This window comes from Uloborus diversus, chromosome 1 (genome assembly GCF_026930045.1).
Source record: "Uloborus diversus isolate 005 chromosome 1, Udiv.v.3.1, whole genome shotgun sequence".
Taxonomy (NCBI): domain Eukaryota; kingdom Metazoa; phylum Arthropoda; class Arachnida; order Araneae; family Uloboridae; genus Uloborus; species Uloborus diversus.
In genome coordinates, this window is record NC_072731.1 from 76,683,618 (window position 1) to 76,700,365 (window position 16,748).

Below are 16,748 nucleotides of genomic sequence, written 5' to 3' on the forward strand. Positions count from 1 at the left end.
TTCCCCCAACTCACCTTATCCTATTTCCAGGAATAATTTAGTGCTCATCTTTTCTAGAACATTCATGGCATTTTGTGTACTAGTGCCAAAATTAGTGAAAGTCTTGTGGAGCACTACTGAAAAATGTCATGAAATTTCAACCAAAGGTATGCACTAAAAGATATTACTAAGATAGGGTGATGTCTCAAAACAAGAAGCTATTGGGGGACCATTCATTTGGACTAATGCATTAAGGGTGGGAAGACAAATATTTGAGCAGTATGTGAGACTGCACCTCCCCTGTCACAGTTAACACTTTTAAATAATAAAAATGAATGTTTAACAATGCATGAAACTATGATATGGTGAAATATATACTACCAATGATTAGCATGCAAAAAGATAAATTACAAAATGAGGCAACTGCAAGTCAAATAAAGCACAACATTAAGTCCCAAGTAAAATTTGTTAGCATAATAGTTTTGTTATGAAGTAAAATTCACCAGTCACAAAATTAAACTTCATATGATGCAAGACTTTCTATATTTCTAGGAGCACTTTGACAAGGAAAGATCCATAGCAAAGGAGAACCTAAATTATAAAGCACATTAATGCACTGCATTAAAAAAAAATAAAACAATTATTCAATCAAAACATCTCATTTACTGTTTTGAATATTATACTCATGTGTATACATTATATATATATATATATATATATATATATATATATATATATATATATATATATATGCTAGCTGATTTGGCAAACATTGTTCTGCCATAAAAATTATTTCTAGATAACATTTTGATTGTTAATTAAAAACTAACAAATGTATTTCAAGTGTGTGGGGATGGGATCTATGACAGAAAGAAAAATGGAGACAGAAATAAAAAAAATGCCAAACATTCATTTTTTCAATACAATGTACAGTCAATTCACGATAACTCAAATCTAAAGGGACCGATGAAAAACTTTGACTTATAGGAAGTTCGACTTACTGATAGTTTCGGTTTTCGACATTTTAATATTAAAAATCATCAAATATTTCAATTGATAAAAACTTCGAGTTATAATAATATTCGAGTTATTGGACTTCAAGTTATCGTGAATCGACTATATTTCATTAACGCAATGAACAAATTCATTGTTTGGTTTTTTAAAAATTAAACGCAGTGGGAAAGAAGTAATATATTTTTTGTCCTAAATAATATTATTTTTTGATCATTGAATTATTTTTTGATTTTGAAATCATATTATATTTATTCATGATATTTTTTGTCAGTCCGTCTTCAGCCAACACAAATAAGCTCGATGGTTTGCCCACGTGAAAACATGCTGCATATAATTGTCCTTGTGAAAAACGGGGTATGCCCAAATGTAAGCCGCAAACAGATATTGTTTAGCCTAGCAACTTATTGAGTGTCATTGCAAATGCCAATCAAATAGGAAATTGAACATGTTTGAATTCAGTTGGCATGTCTGTGGAAATCATTGGAATTTCTGGCAGCAAAACATTTCCAGCTTAGAATTTGCCAATCACAATGGTGGCTTCAATAACATTTTTCATCAATTTTTTTTAATTACCAATAGCATGCCATTGTACAGTCGTGGCGGCTTCAAATTCCGAAGTAAAATAACCGGAGATCCAACTTTCAGTCGTAGAAAGTGTTGTGACATACCTGGAAAATCCAATGAGTTCAAAAGCTCTGTTGGATAATTTACAGTTTTGTTAACGTCACAAACCGTATCAATCGATTTGTATGATATCAAGTCATCTGGCACTGGCTGCTGTATCTTGAAGTTCAAATTGTCGATGTCCACATCTTTTTTGAGCCAAAATAGCTCTTCTTGCCAGCCATGCATGATTTATGTATTGTGTAAGTACATCGGGAAATATGCGATCTTGTTTATGTTTTTTAAAATACTCCAATCAGTATCTCCAATGTGCATTAATTTAAAATCTATTTAAGAAGATGCATTACCTCTACCAAAAACTTCACTCAATAATGCCATCTTAGGCTTCCTGGGTCTGTGAGGTCCTTTTTTCTGCAATTGTTCAATGGCAGTTTCATCGGATAATATAGCTTGAAACTAAAAATAAAGAAAGAAAGAAAAGCAATAAAAAAATAAATTAGCTAGTTGACTTTACTTATTTAATGGTATAAAGTGAACAATAATTTTGAGGAAGAAAAAAGTTTTAGCCTGCTAATAACAAATCTCTTAGTTTTCTTTTTTTTTAATGACTGATGCTAAAGAATTTTATAAAATACAAAATGTTTATTTTTAACAGTTGCTTTTAACCAACTAAATGCATCCTTTCAAATTTTTTTTGTTGAGGGGCAAAGAATATATACACACAATAATCAATACATATGTGAAAAAAACAACAAAATGCATACACATACAGGAAAAATACATAATATTTCTGAAAGCCAGACAGGTGTAATTGCCCAATCCCAACTAGAGAGAATGGGGCTAAAAGTTCAGTTTTTCAATCAAGCTCAAAATGTTTTATAGAAACTTAGTTTTAGAATTTATATTCCGAGATTAAAATCAAGTAATCTATATCTCTTATAACAAACTTTTTTTAATGCTTTTTTCATACATACTTAAAGGTTCAAACATTATCCTTTAAGTACAAATACATATGTGGCAACGGCCTAAACTCAGAGAAACAGCGCATGCAAATCTGGCAAAGTTTATTTAAAAGTCTCCAGCTGAGTTGGCTGGCGCGCGGTATCTGAATTGATGTGTTGTGTAAATGTTAGATTATTCTGAGATGGAACTGATTAATTTATATTTGTTTCTTTTAATGGTAATGTGTTTTGTTGCAATTTACAATAAATCATTTCGCTTTTAACAACTGGATTACCCGTCTCTACATTGGTGACCTGAACACGCAGTTATCAGTTGGTAGCGAAATGATTTCAAGAAAGAATGGGTCGCAGCAATTCGCCGGAAGGTAATTTATTTCGACGAAAAACTTCAATTTTTTTCAACTGTCTTGCTTTTCTGTGCATGTGTCCTTTGAGGTTCTTGAGTGTAGCATTGTACCTAAGCTATTAGTTGTTTCATGTTAGTATGGAAACAAAAGAGAATTTAAATTTGACTCAAAGGGAAGTAAGTGCTGAAAACTTAAGTTGCAATAAGGTTTCTGTAAAAGTACCTAATTTTTGGCCTAATAATGCAAAGTTATTTTTTGTACAACTTGAAGCTAGTTTTAGGTTAGCTGGCGTTACGGTTGAACAAACTCAATTCGATCATTTGGTTGCGTCGCTAGATGCAGAAACTTTGTCTCATGCTACCGATATTTTATGTCAGCCGCCAGAAAAACCATACACCGCACTTAAAGAAAGATTGTTAGCGGAGTTCGAATTTTCTCAGAGTCGTAAAGTAAAGACATTAATTGAAGACTTAGAATTAGGTGACAAATCTCCATCTATGTTATTACGAAAAATGAAAGAATTAAGTGAGAGGCATGTAGATGATGATTTTTTAAAAAATATTTGGCTTCGTAGGTTACCGGTACCAGTGCAAACAATTTTAGCGGTCAGTTCTGAAAATTTAGAAAAGTTAGCGGAAATGGCAGACAAGATTTGCGAATATACTGGGTTGGTTGTAAACTCAATTGATAAGCAAACTTTTAAATACCAAACTGCTAGTACTGAAATTCGGTTGGAACAATTGCAACTGAAAGTAGACGAACTTACTAAAATTGTAAGAACGCGCAGTCACTCAAGGTCTCCAAATCGATCTCAGGGCCGTAAACAATTTAATTTGAGAGCTGAAAAGCGGAATAATTGGTTATGTTGGTATCATTTTAAATTTAAAGACAAAGCTACCAAATGTGTAAAACCATGCGCTTTTGAAGCGAAATTTTCAAATTTTTCAAAATCGTCGGAAGTTTCTATGACTTTTACTAAAAAAGGATTTAGTCGCAGACTGTATATCACTGATATTTTAACTCAAACGAGCTATCTAATTGACACAGGTAGTGATGTTTCTTGTTACCCAAAATCCTTTTTGAATTTAGACAGCGGAAAAAAAGAATTCACTTTGTACGCTGCAAATGGATCTGGGATTGATACTTGCGGTACTAAGTTATTAAATTTAGATTTCGGGTTAGGACGCAGATTGAGATGGCCGTTTATCATAGCTGACGTTACAAAGCCTATAATAGGGGCGGACTTTTTGCAGCATTTTGAATTGCTAGTCGATTTAAAGAAAAAGCGTATTTTAGATCCGGTGACTAAATTTAGTGCAAGCGGTCGATCGATATTTTGCGAGGTTCCGAATGTGAAAACAAAATGCCAAACATTCATTTTTTCAATACAATGTACAGTCAACAACAACTGATTGCAGTGATTTTGCGATGGGTGGTGTATTGCATGAATTATCCCCCGAAGGTCCCAAGCCTTTAGGTTTTTTTTTATGGTTTTTTATTTATGGGAATTCTGAATATCAAGAATTGTTAAAGAAATATATTAAGATTACACAACTTAATGTTCTTTCACAAAAGGTAATGAAACATAATACAGTTCATTTCATTCCGACTGAGGGACCCCCCTGTTTCAGCTAAAGCGCGTCGGTTACACCCAACGCAACTTCAAATAGCTAAACAGGAATTTGAATATATGCTTGACAAAGGGATTTGTAGACCGTCAAAAAGTAATTGGGCTAGTCCTTTGCATATGGTCCCAAAAGACGAGTATGACTGGAGACCAACTGGCGATTACAGAGCACTAAATCGTATAACAGTTCAGGACAAATATCCAATTCCTCACATTCAAGATTGTGTTAGCATTTTACACGGAAAAAAAATATTCTCGAAAGTTGACTTAATAAGGGCGTATCACCAGATTCCTGTGAACCCCCCTGATATTCCGAAAACGGCTATAATAACACCTTTTGGGTTATATGAATTTCCGTTTCTAAACTTCGGGTTATGTTCAGCAGCACAAACATTTCAACGCTTTTTGGATGAGGTTTTGAGAGGGTTGAATTTCTGTTTTCCATACCTGGATGACATTTTAATCGCGAGTGAAAATCACCAGCAGCATAAAAAGCATTTAGAAGAAATTTTTAAACGTTTCCTTAACTACGGGATCGTTATAAACGAATCAAAATGTGAATTTGGGAAAGAAACTATAATTTTTTTAGGACATATGATAAACAGTAAGGGGTGTATGCCAGATCCAAAAAAGGTGAAGGCAGTGGTAGAGTTCCCTAAACCCAAAACTATTTCTGAACTTAGACGTTTTTTGGGTATGGTAAACTATTATCATCGCTTTATTCCAGATATCGCCGTGATTTTAACGCCACTTCATAAGTTTTTAATTAAAGCAAAAAAACGAGATAAGAGGGAAATTCCGTGGGATACTGCTTCAGAAACAAGCTTTGAAAAAATTAAAAGTGCTTTAGCGGAAGCGACTTTGCTTTATCACCCTTCTACTAATGCAGAACTTGCTTTAACAACTGATTGCAGTGATTTTGCGATGGGTGGTGTATTGCATGAATTATCCCCCGAAGGTCCCAAGCCTTTAGGTTTTTTTTCAAAGAAACTATCGGCTACTCAATGTAAATATTCAACTTATGATAGAGAATTGTTGGCAGCATATAGTGCAATTCAGTATTTTCGATACATGTTAGAGGCAAGGAAATTTATTTTGTATGTAGACCACAAACCTCTAACTTTCGCATTTCGGCGGAAACATGAAAAATCCTCCCCCCGAACTATCCGTCAGTTGGATTTCATATCTCAATTTACTACGGATATCAGATATTTACCTGGTAAGGGAAATTTGGTTGCGGACAGCCTATCGCGAATATCGGAGATCACATTTTCATCTCTAGATGATATAGAAATGTGGGAAAAATCACAATCTGAGGATGAAGAACTTCAGGACGTTTTAGAGGGACGAATTAAGTACAGTGGTAAATTAGCTAAAGTTCCTATGCCTGGTACCGATAAATCTCTATATTGTGATACATCAGGAAATTATAATAGATTCTTTGTTCCGCAAATTCTAAGGCGAAAAATTTTTGATACAATGCACGGTTTGTCTCACCCCGGCATACGTGCTACAAAACGTCTTATTGATAGCAAATATGTCTGGCCAAATATAAACAAAGATATAACTGCTTGGTGCAGAGCTTGTGTTCCGTGTCAGCAGACTAAAGTACATTTACATACTAAATCCCCGTTAGTTCAATTTTTAGTTCCGGATGAGAGATTTTCTCATATTCATTTAGACATAATAGGTCCACTAACACAAGTTCAAAATTTTAAGTATTGCTTGACTATAGTGGATAGATTTACGCGGTGGCCTGAAGTTGTGCCAATTACTGATATAACAGCAGAAACGGTAGCTCGTGCTTTCGTACAATCATGGGTTTCTCGATTTGGTACTCCGCAAAGGATAACATGTGACAGGGGCAGACAGTTTGAATCTGAACTTTTTACGAGTCTATCAAAGATGCTTGGCATAAAATTAGCAAGGACATCGCCGTACAGACCCCAAAGTAACGGTCTGGTGGAAAGATTGCACCGACCATTGAAGCAAGCTTTGATGTGTTACAAATCCGATTGGTTTGAAGCACTTCCATTAGTGCTGTTGGGACTCAGATCTACGTTACGTGAAGACCTTGGCGCGTCCGCGGCACAGCTGACTTATGGGTCAACTCTACGGTTACCTGGACAGTTGTATGAAGAAAAAACTTTATCTAATATGCCTGACTACGTTGCACGTCTTCAAAGACTGATTAGCTCGCTAAGTCCATCTACTCCTGTTCGGCATGGTCAACAACGGATTTATATCCCTAAAGATCTGCAAAACTGTACACATGTTTTTGTGCGCTTAGATGCTGTAAAAAAGTCATTGCAGCCGCCATACGAAGGGCCTTATGAGGTCCTAAAGAGAATGGACAAGAACTTTTTGATTTTGGTGAACAACAAGGAAAAGATCGTTCACATCGATCGCTTAAAACCAGCATTTTTAATTGCTGGAGATTCCAATCCAAGGACTCCTGGAGTTACAACAAGGTTTGGCCGCAAAGTACGTTTTCGTCTCCCAATGGTCTTGTGAGACTGGTGAGGGAGTCTGTGGCAACGGCCTAAACTCAGAGAAACAGCGCATGCAAATCTGGCAAAGTTTATTTAAAAGTCTCCAGCTGAGTTGGCTGGCGCGCGGTATCTGGATTGATGTGTTGTGTAAATGTTAGATTATTCCGAGATGGAACTGATTAATTTATATTTATTTCTTTTAATGGTAATGTGTTTTGTTGCAATTTACAATAAATGTTCGCTTTTAACAACTGGATTACCCGTCTCTACACATATATTAAGTAACAAAGCTTTGGAAAATCATCACATAAAAAACAGTCAAATCTATGTAAATCCACAAAAGGAGTAATAATTTTCCTTTTTCAAAGAGCATTAATGATTTTACAATATTGCAATAATATTTTTCTTACTGTTAAAATATGCAAAAAATATCTACCTGATCACACATTATTGCAACCACAAATATTCCAAAAAGAAGACTTTCAATCAAAAGAAGAACAGTATGTATCCTGAAATATATAAAATATAAATTGCATATAATAGATTCTAATGTACAGAGCTAAAAATATATTTATGTTCATACATATACTGTCGGCCCTGCTTAATCGAATATCGTCGGTTCCAAGAAATATTATTTGATAAAGTGGGGTATTTTTGATTAAGCAGGGACCTTTCTAAATTGACAACATTTGTCTTTTTACGCAATACTAATAATAAATTGATAGTTATATAAAGGAAATAGTTAATGTTATTGCTAAAAAGTTTTAGAAATAAGCTAAATAAACAGAATAGTTCAATAATTAGTGCAATACATTACACGTAACTATATATGGAAATTATAAAAAGTAACCTACAACTTGATTACAAAATCTTTGTTTTCGCACCTTTTTTCAGTACGTTGTTTTTTGAAAAATTTCATAATAAAGAATTGCTTGCTCAAGGTTTATTGGGAACACTTTTCTGACTCCCTTTTCCCCTACACGTCTACCGTATCTTACATTTAATATTTATCAATTTATCATCATTTAAAATGTGTATATTTATTTGTGCTACTTAATTTAATCATTGACTGAAATATTTTTTGTAATGACAAAGGCAAAAGAAATTTAAAAGAACAGCAGAAACTTTTTGATGGAATATGAATGTTTTTTTCACCTTCAACAACAAAAATTGTTCTTACTTAATTTCTTTCTAATTTATTCAAAATTTTTCTCAACAAAAATATTTGCTAAAGCTGATTAATATTATTCGATTATCCGGGGAAATTATTCGATAAAGCGGGAATCTTTAACATCGTGTCTATGGTAAATATTCGGTTCTAGGAGATTTTATTCGTATATACGGGGTATTTGTATATCCGTTGCCCGATTAAAGCGGGGCTGATTGTACTAGCTTATTCCCCAGGGTTACTTGGATACAAATTACCCATCGTATCTTATAGATAAATAAATGATGAATTATATCCTCATAAGCCTACTGCCTCCAAGGTACAAACCCTCAAAAGAACTTAACTCTTCCTCTCTGACCACTAGACAAGGCGGTCGATGGTTCAATGAGTAAAGAGATTTAAAATTTTCCATTGCGATAAGATGATTTATTGTTTATGATTTCCTTTATCTAAAATACACAAAACTATGCATAACTAGCAAAGAAACACAAATTTATGTACATAAATGTTTCACTTCGTTTATTTCTGTGTTTATGTGCATTCTCCCCCCCCCCCCCCCCACAATTTAGTACTTATGTACAGTAGGACATCAAATATGAATTTAATACTTACACACGATGCTGTTTAAATACTATCTCATTTTTACAGTCTACACAATCCGAAGCCCAAGAAATTACCACCATTACAACAGAGTAGAAACTAGCCAACCCTAGAAAAAAATGGCAAATTAAATGAAAAAAGAAAACAATTTAACTATGCAGTTGGATCTCTGTTTAGTGACGCTCTTCTTTACAGCAATCTCTACTTAATGATGATTTTTGAGGTCCTGAACCCTACGAAGTAGAAAATACCTATACATGGGCAACAGAGCTTTTATTTACTATCCTTAACATTTGAGTGAAATGCGCTTTGAAATAAACATATTAAGAACAATTGACTTGTTTTGTAGCAAAATTGACAGATCATAGAAATTTCCATGATTTCAGGAAAGTCAAAGAAACCAAAGTGTGTTATGAATACTACCAAGAATTGATTATATTGACTGAGCTAAGAAGTGCAATTATAAAATGAAAAAAAGGAAAAATGCTTTATTTTTCAAATCAACCCTTAGAATATTTAGAGGTTCAAACATTCCTGTCAATATATTCATGGGCTTATAAATCTAGCTTTTAATTTTTTATAAGGTAAACTCATAGTGAAATTAAGTCATTAGATCTGGAAACCATTTGCAGTGCAAAAGCTTTTTGTGGACAAATAAATAGAAAAGTTACTAAGAATATACATAACATTCATATATGGAAAATGTTTCTAGCTACACTGCAAAGTGAATTTCATCATAGTAGATTAATTACACCTGAAGAAGGATATAAGTATGATTGATGAACAGGATATTGTGTAATTGTATAAAACTATGCCAATACATATTTTTAATACATTTACAGCACAAAATATAACCAATGGTAAGAATCTTTTGAAGATTTCTAAAAAGAACGCATTCTGTCTTTAGACCATTTTTTGTGGACGCTTAAAAGTTGTTAAACAGAGAGTCAACTGTACTTATCTAATGAGGCAGTGAGAAGCAAAGGGATGAAAGTGGACATTTTCAAATTTTGAGTAAAACGCGTTTAAAGATAATTACCTAGGTAGGCTTTGATTGAATTTTTTTCTAAATTATGCTGTACAGAAGCATCTACCAGAGCTACTAATACTATCTCTTGCCCCAAGACAGAGGAGAGGTTCACCTACCACTTGTACTGGTTATCTACAAATTTTTAATTTTGCCACTTACATCCCTTTGCTTCTCACTGCCTCAAATGTATGCTTTAAAAATACCAATAGATATTTTAAATTTCAGTTCTGTATTTTCTTTCAAAAAAAGGTACACAAAATTGTTTTTCCAAAACAAGGTGATAGTCAAAATGCATCACCAAATAGGAATGATTAGAACAATATCAAATTTTAGAACAGAAGCAATTTAAGTAAATGTATAAATGATTTCAGATGCAGAGCAAAACAAGTACAAAATATAAGGGTTGAATTTGCAGAACTGACAAGTGCACAGCCCTGGATATCAAGGCAAGTTGAAAGTGATTTTCAGTCTTAAAGAAAATGTGGTGACACTCACCAAGCTCGGCTCGTGCTAATGACTTAGTTGACAGTAAATTAATCAAATTTTTAAAGTATTAGCCAAACTTCAGAAGCCTGAGCCAAAGATCAATTTTATAAAATTTTAATCAAACTTTTCTACAGAATTTCAGTCAGAGAGTAACGTATAATTTTATAAAATATAAAATGCAGTCAGTTACTTATTTGAAAAATGCAACATTCACTTGAGTAAGACCCTCTTTTAAAGAGGTTTTTTCTCTTGCAAAGCTTTTAACGATCTTTTGATATAATTTTGAGGATGAAGAGGAAATTTTTTGTGTGTGTAAATTTTGGAGGATTTTCTGTTCGCCGTTCGAGTTTGTTTTGCCGACTTTATAATTTTATCACATTTGGCCAGGTGGCAAATGCCATTTTGAGTGCATGCCAAGTTCTGACATGTTATGAAACCTGTAAAATTTAATCACTTTTAACTGCTGCTTTTGTTGTTTGAAGATTAAACGGCATTTTTGCCAATAACCAAATTTTTAATAATTTTTTTATGTTTATCTAACATTTCACTGGTTTTACAATTAATTTATTCAATTGTTTATTGTTTACCAGGGCCGGATTTAGGGGAGGGCAGGTGGGTCTACTACCCCGGGGCCTCCACAACAAAGGAGCCCCCACAATAAATTTTTTTTCAAAAATCCTAACTTTCACGGGTCAGCAAATTTTACGTTTTTTCTCCCCCCCCCCCCTTTTTTTTTTTTTTTTTTTTTTTTTTTTTTTTTTTTTTTTTTTTTTTTTTTTTTTTTGTATTTTTACAAAGAATGTATTTCTAAATATCATATGAAAATAACCTTAAAAGGACATAACTTTTGAAATGAAATGTATGTTTAGATATAAATAAGAAACAGTAATTTTAAGTCTATAACTTATAATAATACAAATACAAAAGTGACGACCAGCAACAAGCTCTGGGCCCAGCTAGACTGGTCCTAGTCAATTTACAATCCCCAGTGAAGATCAATGGCCCTCTTAAAACTATCTACTCCCTTGCTCATTGCCACCTCTTCTGGTAAACTGTTCCAAGGTTCCACTACCCTGCTAAAATAATAATTTTTCCTAACATCCATGTTAGCCTGAGATTTAAATAGCTTAAAACAATGCCCCCTTGTCCTGTTTTCAGTGCTAAACTTCAGCCCGTAACATCTTTCATTTTAATAAATTTAAACAACTGAATCATGTCCCCTCGGTCTCTTCTTTGCTCAAGACTGTACATTTTTAGCCTTCTAAGCCTGAAATCATAGTCTAAATGAGAAAGTCCATTTATTAGCCTTGTAGCTCGCCTTTGAACCCTTTCCAATACATTAATGTCTTTCTTAAGATAAGGAGATCAAAACAGCATACTCCAAATGAGGTATTACCAAACTTCTATATAAGGGCAGAAGAACTTCTTTAGATTTGTTTGAAATAGATCTATTGATAAACCCAAGCATCTTATTGGCCTTGTTACTAGCAATGCTGCACTATTGGCTAAACTTGAAATCCTGACTTATTAAGACCCCCAGATCAGTAACTTTGTCTGCCTGACTAATGATTGAACCTTGCAGATAATAACTTGTACACTTATTTCCATGCCCTAAATGTAGCACTTGACATTTCCCAACATTAACAGCCATACCCCATTTATCAGCCCACTCCGTAATATGATCTAGATCCTCTTACAGCTGTTTTGCTTGTTCTTCATTTTCTACAGTCCCCATAACTTTGACATCATCAGCAAAACAATTCATGTTCCCAGAAATATTTTTGTGAATATCGTTCATAAAAACAATGAACAAAACAGGATCCTTGAGGAACCCCGCTTAAAACCTCACTCCAATCAGAATAATTTCCCCTTACAACTACCCTTTGTTTCCTTCCGGTCAGCCAGTTTTTTTACCCAAATGAAAGTTTTCCCTCCTATTCCTATATCAGCTAATTTGCTAAGTAGAGCAACATGCGGTACCTTATCGAAAGCTTTTTGAAAATCAAAGTAAACAACATCTACAGGCTTTTTATTGTCCAAAGCCATGGTAACTTTGTCATAGAAATGTAATAAATAAGTTGCACAAGATTTACCTTTCCTGAAACCGTACTGAAAATTAGTCAATAGATTATTAGTCTCTAGAAAATTTACTATCTTAATTTTTATCAGTGTTTCAAAAATTTTGCAAACCACCGAAGTTAAACTCACAAACTCACAGGTCTATAATTTCAAGCACTCCCTTTAGATCCTTTCTTGAAGAGCGGTGTAATGTTAGCCAGCTTCCAGTCCTCTGGCACTGTCCCCGAGCTATAAGAAGCATTGAAAATATTTACGATTACATGTGCTAATTCCTCCGCACATTCAACTAAAATTTTTGGATAAATATTATCAGGTCCCGGAGCCTTAGTCTCTTTAATTTTTTTCAAATGAAGTAAAATGTCATCCCTGGAAAATACAAAGTTCACAAGCTGTACTATAGCTTGTGTCTTGTTGGTGTCAACTGTTGAGATACAGTTATCGTTAAAAACACTCGAAAAAAAGTTATTAAGAACAGTAGCAATATCACTATCGTCCTGAGTTAAAATTCCGTGCTCATCAACCAGTGGCCCAATATGACTATTTCGTACTTTCCCTGAATTAGCGTATGTAAAAAACCTCTTGGGATTCCTGTTTATGTTATCTGCCAGTCTTTGCTCCAACTCTCTTTTCTGAATCCGTACCAAATACTTAAATTTACGTCTTGCCTTACAATACTGGAGCCTATCTGCACTGTGACCAGTTTCCCTAAACCTATGAAAAGCAGCTTGCTTGTAATTTAGAGCCTCTTTAGTTTCCCTGGAGAACCACATTGGCCAAATTTTAGTGTTGACACCCTTTCTCCTAAAAGAAACATGATCCTCAACCGTTTTCGCTAGCTTTTCCTTAAACTCTGCCCACTGAAGATTCACATCGCTATTGTCCAATCTCGAAGAAAAAATTGCTTTCAAACTCTGCCTAAGTGCCACAAAATCAGTATTTCTGAAATTGGGCACAAACCTAAAATTCTCTACTTTGTGCGTGTCAAATTTAATCCCAAACCTAATACTGTTGTGGTCACTGTCTCCAATGTGTTCCCCTACACATAACCTCTGAACAGAACCTTCCATATCACAGAAAACTAGATCCAAAATCACGTCCTGTCGAGTACTCTGAGTTACATTTTGATCTAAAAAACAGTCACCAATTACTTTTCAAAATTCCTCTTCTCTGCTATTACTATGGTAAAATTATTCCAATCAATTCCTGGAAAATTAAAATCTCCCATTATAATAACTGACCCCTTGAATAATAATATAAAAAATAAATAGCAGTAATTCAGGATGTATTTACTATTAAAGTGCTAATCGAAAATATCGGATATATACATATATATCAAAATATTCGGATATATATCAAGGTATCGGATATTTTCAAAATAGGATGATCTTTTCGAACCCTGATTAGGGGCCTCCACTCCTTCATCGCCCCGGGGCCTCCACACTTCCAAATCCGGCCCTGTTGTTGACATATGCATGTTAATTTATTCTTTTTTTCTTTATTGTTTATATACAATATAGCTAAATCTGTACAGTATTTCTATTTTGAAAGAAAAGAATCTCAAAAAAAAAAACATAATTTATACGTACCAACAAATATTAAAAACTGGATAAAATACTTTTGATTAAGTTCCCCAACACAGTTGTTTATCCTGGAAAATATATTATCATGCAGTTGAAGATGTTTTAAACTACTTGATATAAAATTTGAAATTTTGTACATATATATATATAAAAAGAAAGTTCTTGGAAGTAGAAAATAAAACTATCAATTTTTAAGATTACAATGCTCACAAAATGCTTGGCTGTGATGTAATACAGTCAAACCTCCCTTAACGGACACTCCCAGATCGCGAACACTCCCCGTTAGCGGACAGTTTCTGAATCCCCAGACCCTCGAGATGGGCGTACAGTGTATTTCACTCCTCGTTAACGGACAGTAAATCAGCTGAGTTTCATTTTATTTTCTGTGTCTGGTAAGCTTTTACTCGGCACTGCTATTGTGACAAGCATTTTTTCTACTCCTTTACAATGTTCTGGGGCTAATCAGTACCGATAAAAGGGTTAACACCTCTTTCTATGAAAACAGGAGCCATTCAAGTCGAATTTTTTAGTCGAAGCTTATGAAAGTTTTGTTTTCATTTCATGCATGAAATTCCAGCAAAAAGCAAAAGAAATTTTTTTTTCTCCTTTTACACAGTTCCTTGCTTTATCAGTTTGCATAGGAGAGAAGAAATACTCTTGTGTAACTTAACGGCATCCCCCCCCCCCTTCCTACTAGATTTTGGGAGACGAGTGTCAGCTCCATGTCCTTTCTCACCAGACGCTGTTGAAGAATCGGCATTGTATTGCCAGATCAAGTGAAAAGCAGCCGATTACACTACATTTTGCTAGAATCTAAAACAAAAAAGGTGTTGAAAATCAATGACATTGATTCCATTGTGCTTGACTGGTTTTGTTCAGTTAGAAGAAACAATTCACACAAATGCCTTCCTATTTTATTTTCCCGAAAGATTCAGCAGATTATTTACTTATTAGTTAAGTTCACTAATATAAGCAATACTCATCAATTTAATTTAGAACTATTATGCTGTATGTGTAGGTTTAAAATACAAAATTAAAATGACATCGTAAATTCAGACTCCCCAATAGTGAACACTCCCCGTTAACGGACAAAAACTTTGGTCCTGACAGTGTCTACTATTGGGAGGTTTGACTGTATTAGAAATAAAGCTGAGGGGGGGGGGGGGTTGTAGGATAAATTTATTGAAATCTAAAAGAAATGAAATGAATAAGTGGAGGTCATTTGAGTAAAAATAAAAAAGTGAGAGGATGTCTTCCCCAAATGACTACACTACTGATGCTACGTTAAAAAATGTAATAGCAATATTAGACTTTTTTTAACAGAAAGGTATAGTTTATCAATAGTAACAAAAGGTATAGTTATATTGTGTTTCTCATCTACTAAAAATTTAATAAAGTATAAATTTCTTAAAAGTAAACATAATCCAATAAAATTATAATGTAATGGAACATAATCTAAGTTTATGAAAACATCAATTTTGTATAACATATTGTATCTAGTCTAGTACAGATACAATTCTCATTGCACAGGCACAGATACAATTCTCACTTCAAAATCTTTTTTTAAGAATCAAATTCTCAAAGATTAAAAACTAATGTAATTGAAAAGGGGCAATAAAATTTATTCTTTTGTTTCAAGTTGATTTACTAAAGTTGCCTTGCATCCTTTTTTCTTTTATTTTTCAATGATACCAAACTTTGTTTTCAACTCTTTTAAAATGTAAATTTTACTAATTTAGTTTTGTTACTGTTTGAAATAATTTTCAATTATTATGACTGTTTTACTATTGATTATAAATAAAGCTCAACGAAATATAGAAAATACAGTAGTCTCTCCAAAATTCGAGGTTCCGCTTAATCCGAGGTGCTTCATTTCTAGTTCAAGTTAATTTTTTTAGTAGCTAAAAAACTAATTTTCATTAAAATTTGAAAACAAAATTTTTTTGTTGCACAGTAAAACTCATTAACTAGATTCAGTGTAAAAATAAAAATACATAAAATCAAAACATTGAATGAAATTGGTTTCAACAACACTAGCCACAAGTGGTATGAAACATTCATCATCTACAAGATATGGATTAAGAAATGCCTTGGAGATAGTAACTCAAAACGTAAAATTGACATCGACTTGCCATAAAAAAAACATGTTAACAAGCCGTTTGGAAGATTTAATAGCAATAAAAAAAGTGCACAACTTGATGCCATATGAGTTGCATATTTGAATACGAAACCATTATGCAACTAACAGTTTTTCTGCTAACCAAGATACATAAGAACACACACACATGCATACAGAGGTCATGGAAAGGTCGTTGCGATATAGTAATCACATATATTATATTTGCGTCGATTCACATTTTTTCCCTAAGTTTTGCATTTTCTGATTTTCGGTTATTTAATGCCGTCATTGGAGGTTTTGGCAGCCATGTTTTGATTCTTCTTCCCTCTAGGTTGTTGTTTTGCCACCTTTTAGATCATTGGCTGGTCACCGTTCGGTGATGTAATTTTTCTGCTTTCCCATTGGCCCCAATAACGACGCCGCGCCTGAATACATTGTTTTCACGCGACCCTGTGAGTTTTTACAACGAATTTTTTCGCCATTTCGGAGGGAGTTGATGGTGACTTTTTCAAAAAGGATAGAAGTGGCTTTTGAGGCGGGACTTACCAGTGGTGGAAGAATGAAATGATGGAGGGGATGATGAATATCAACCCATCGGCTGCCTATGAGCTGCTACATAAAAACATAACAACCCAGGAGCA

At 33.9% G+C, this 16,748-nt stretch overlaps 1 protein-coding gene across 1 annotated transcript in view; it reads right to left on the reverse strand.

Moving 5' to 3' along the window:
• Positions 1-487: 487 nt before the first annotated feature.
• Positions 488-16,748, reverse strand: part of LOC129234660 (palmitoyltransferase ZDHHC3-like) — a 32,009-nt gene continuing 15,748 nt past the window's right edge. The window contains exons 4-8 of the mRNA XM_054868699.1: positions 13,995-14,056; positions 8,826-8,922; positions 7,482-7,554; positions 1,965-2,073; positions 488-570 (exon numbers count right to left, since the gene is read on the reverse strand). Coding sequence (XP_054724674.1) covers positions 494-570; positions 1,965-2,073; positions 7,482-7,554; positions 8,826-8,922; positions 13,995-14,056 — 418 coding nt within the window. The 3' untranslated portion in view covers positions 488-493. The remainder of the gene's footprint in view (positions 571-1,964; positions 2,074-7,481; positions 7,555-8,825; positions 8,923-13,994; positions 14,057-16,748) is intronic.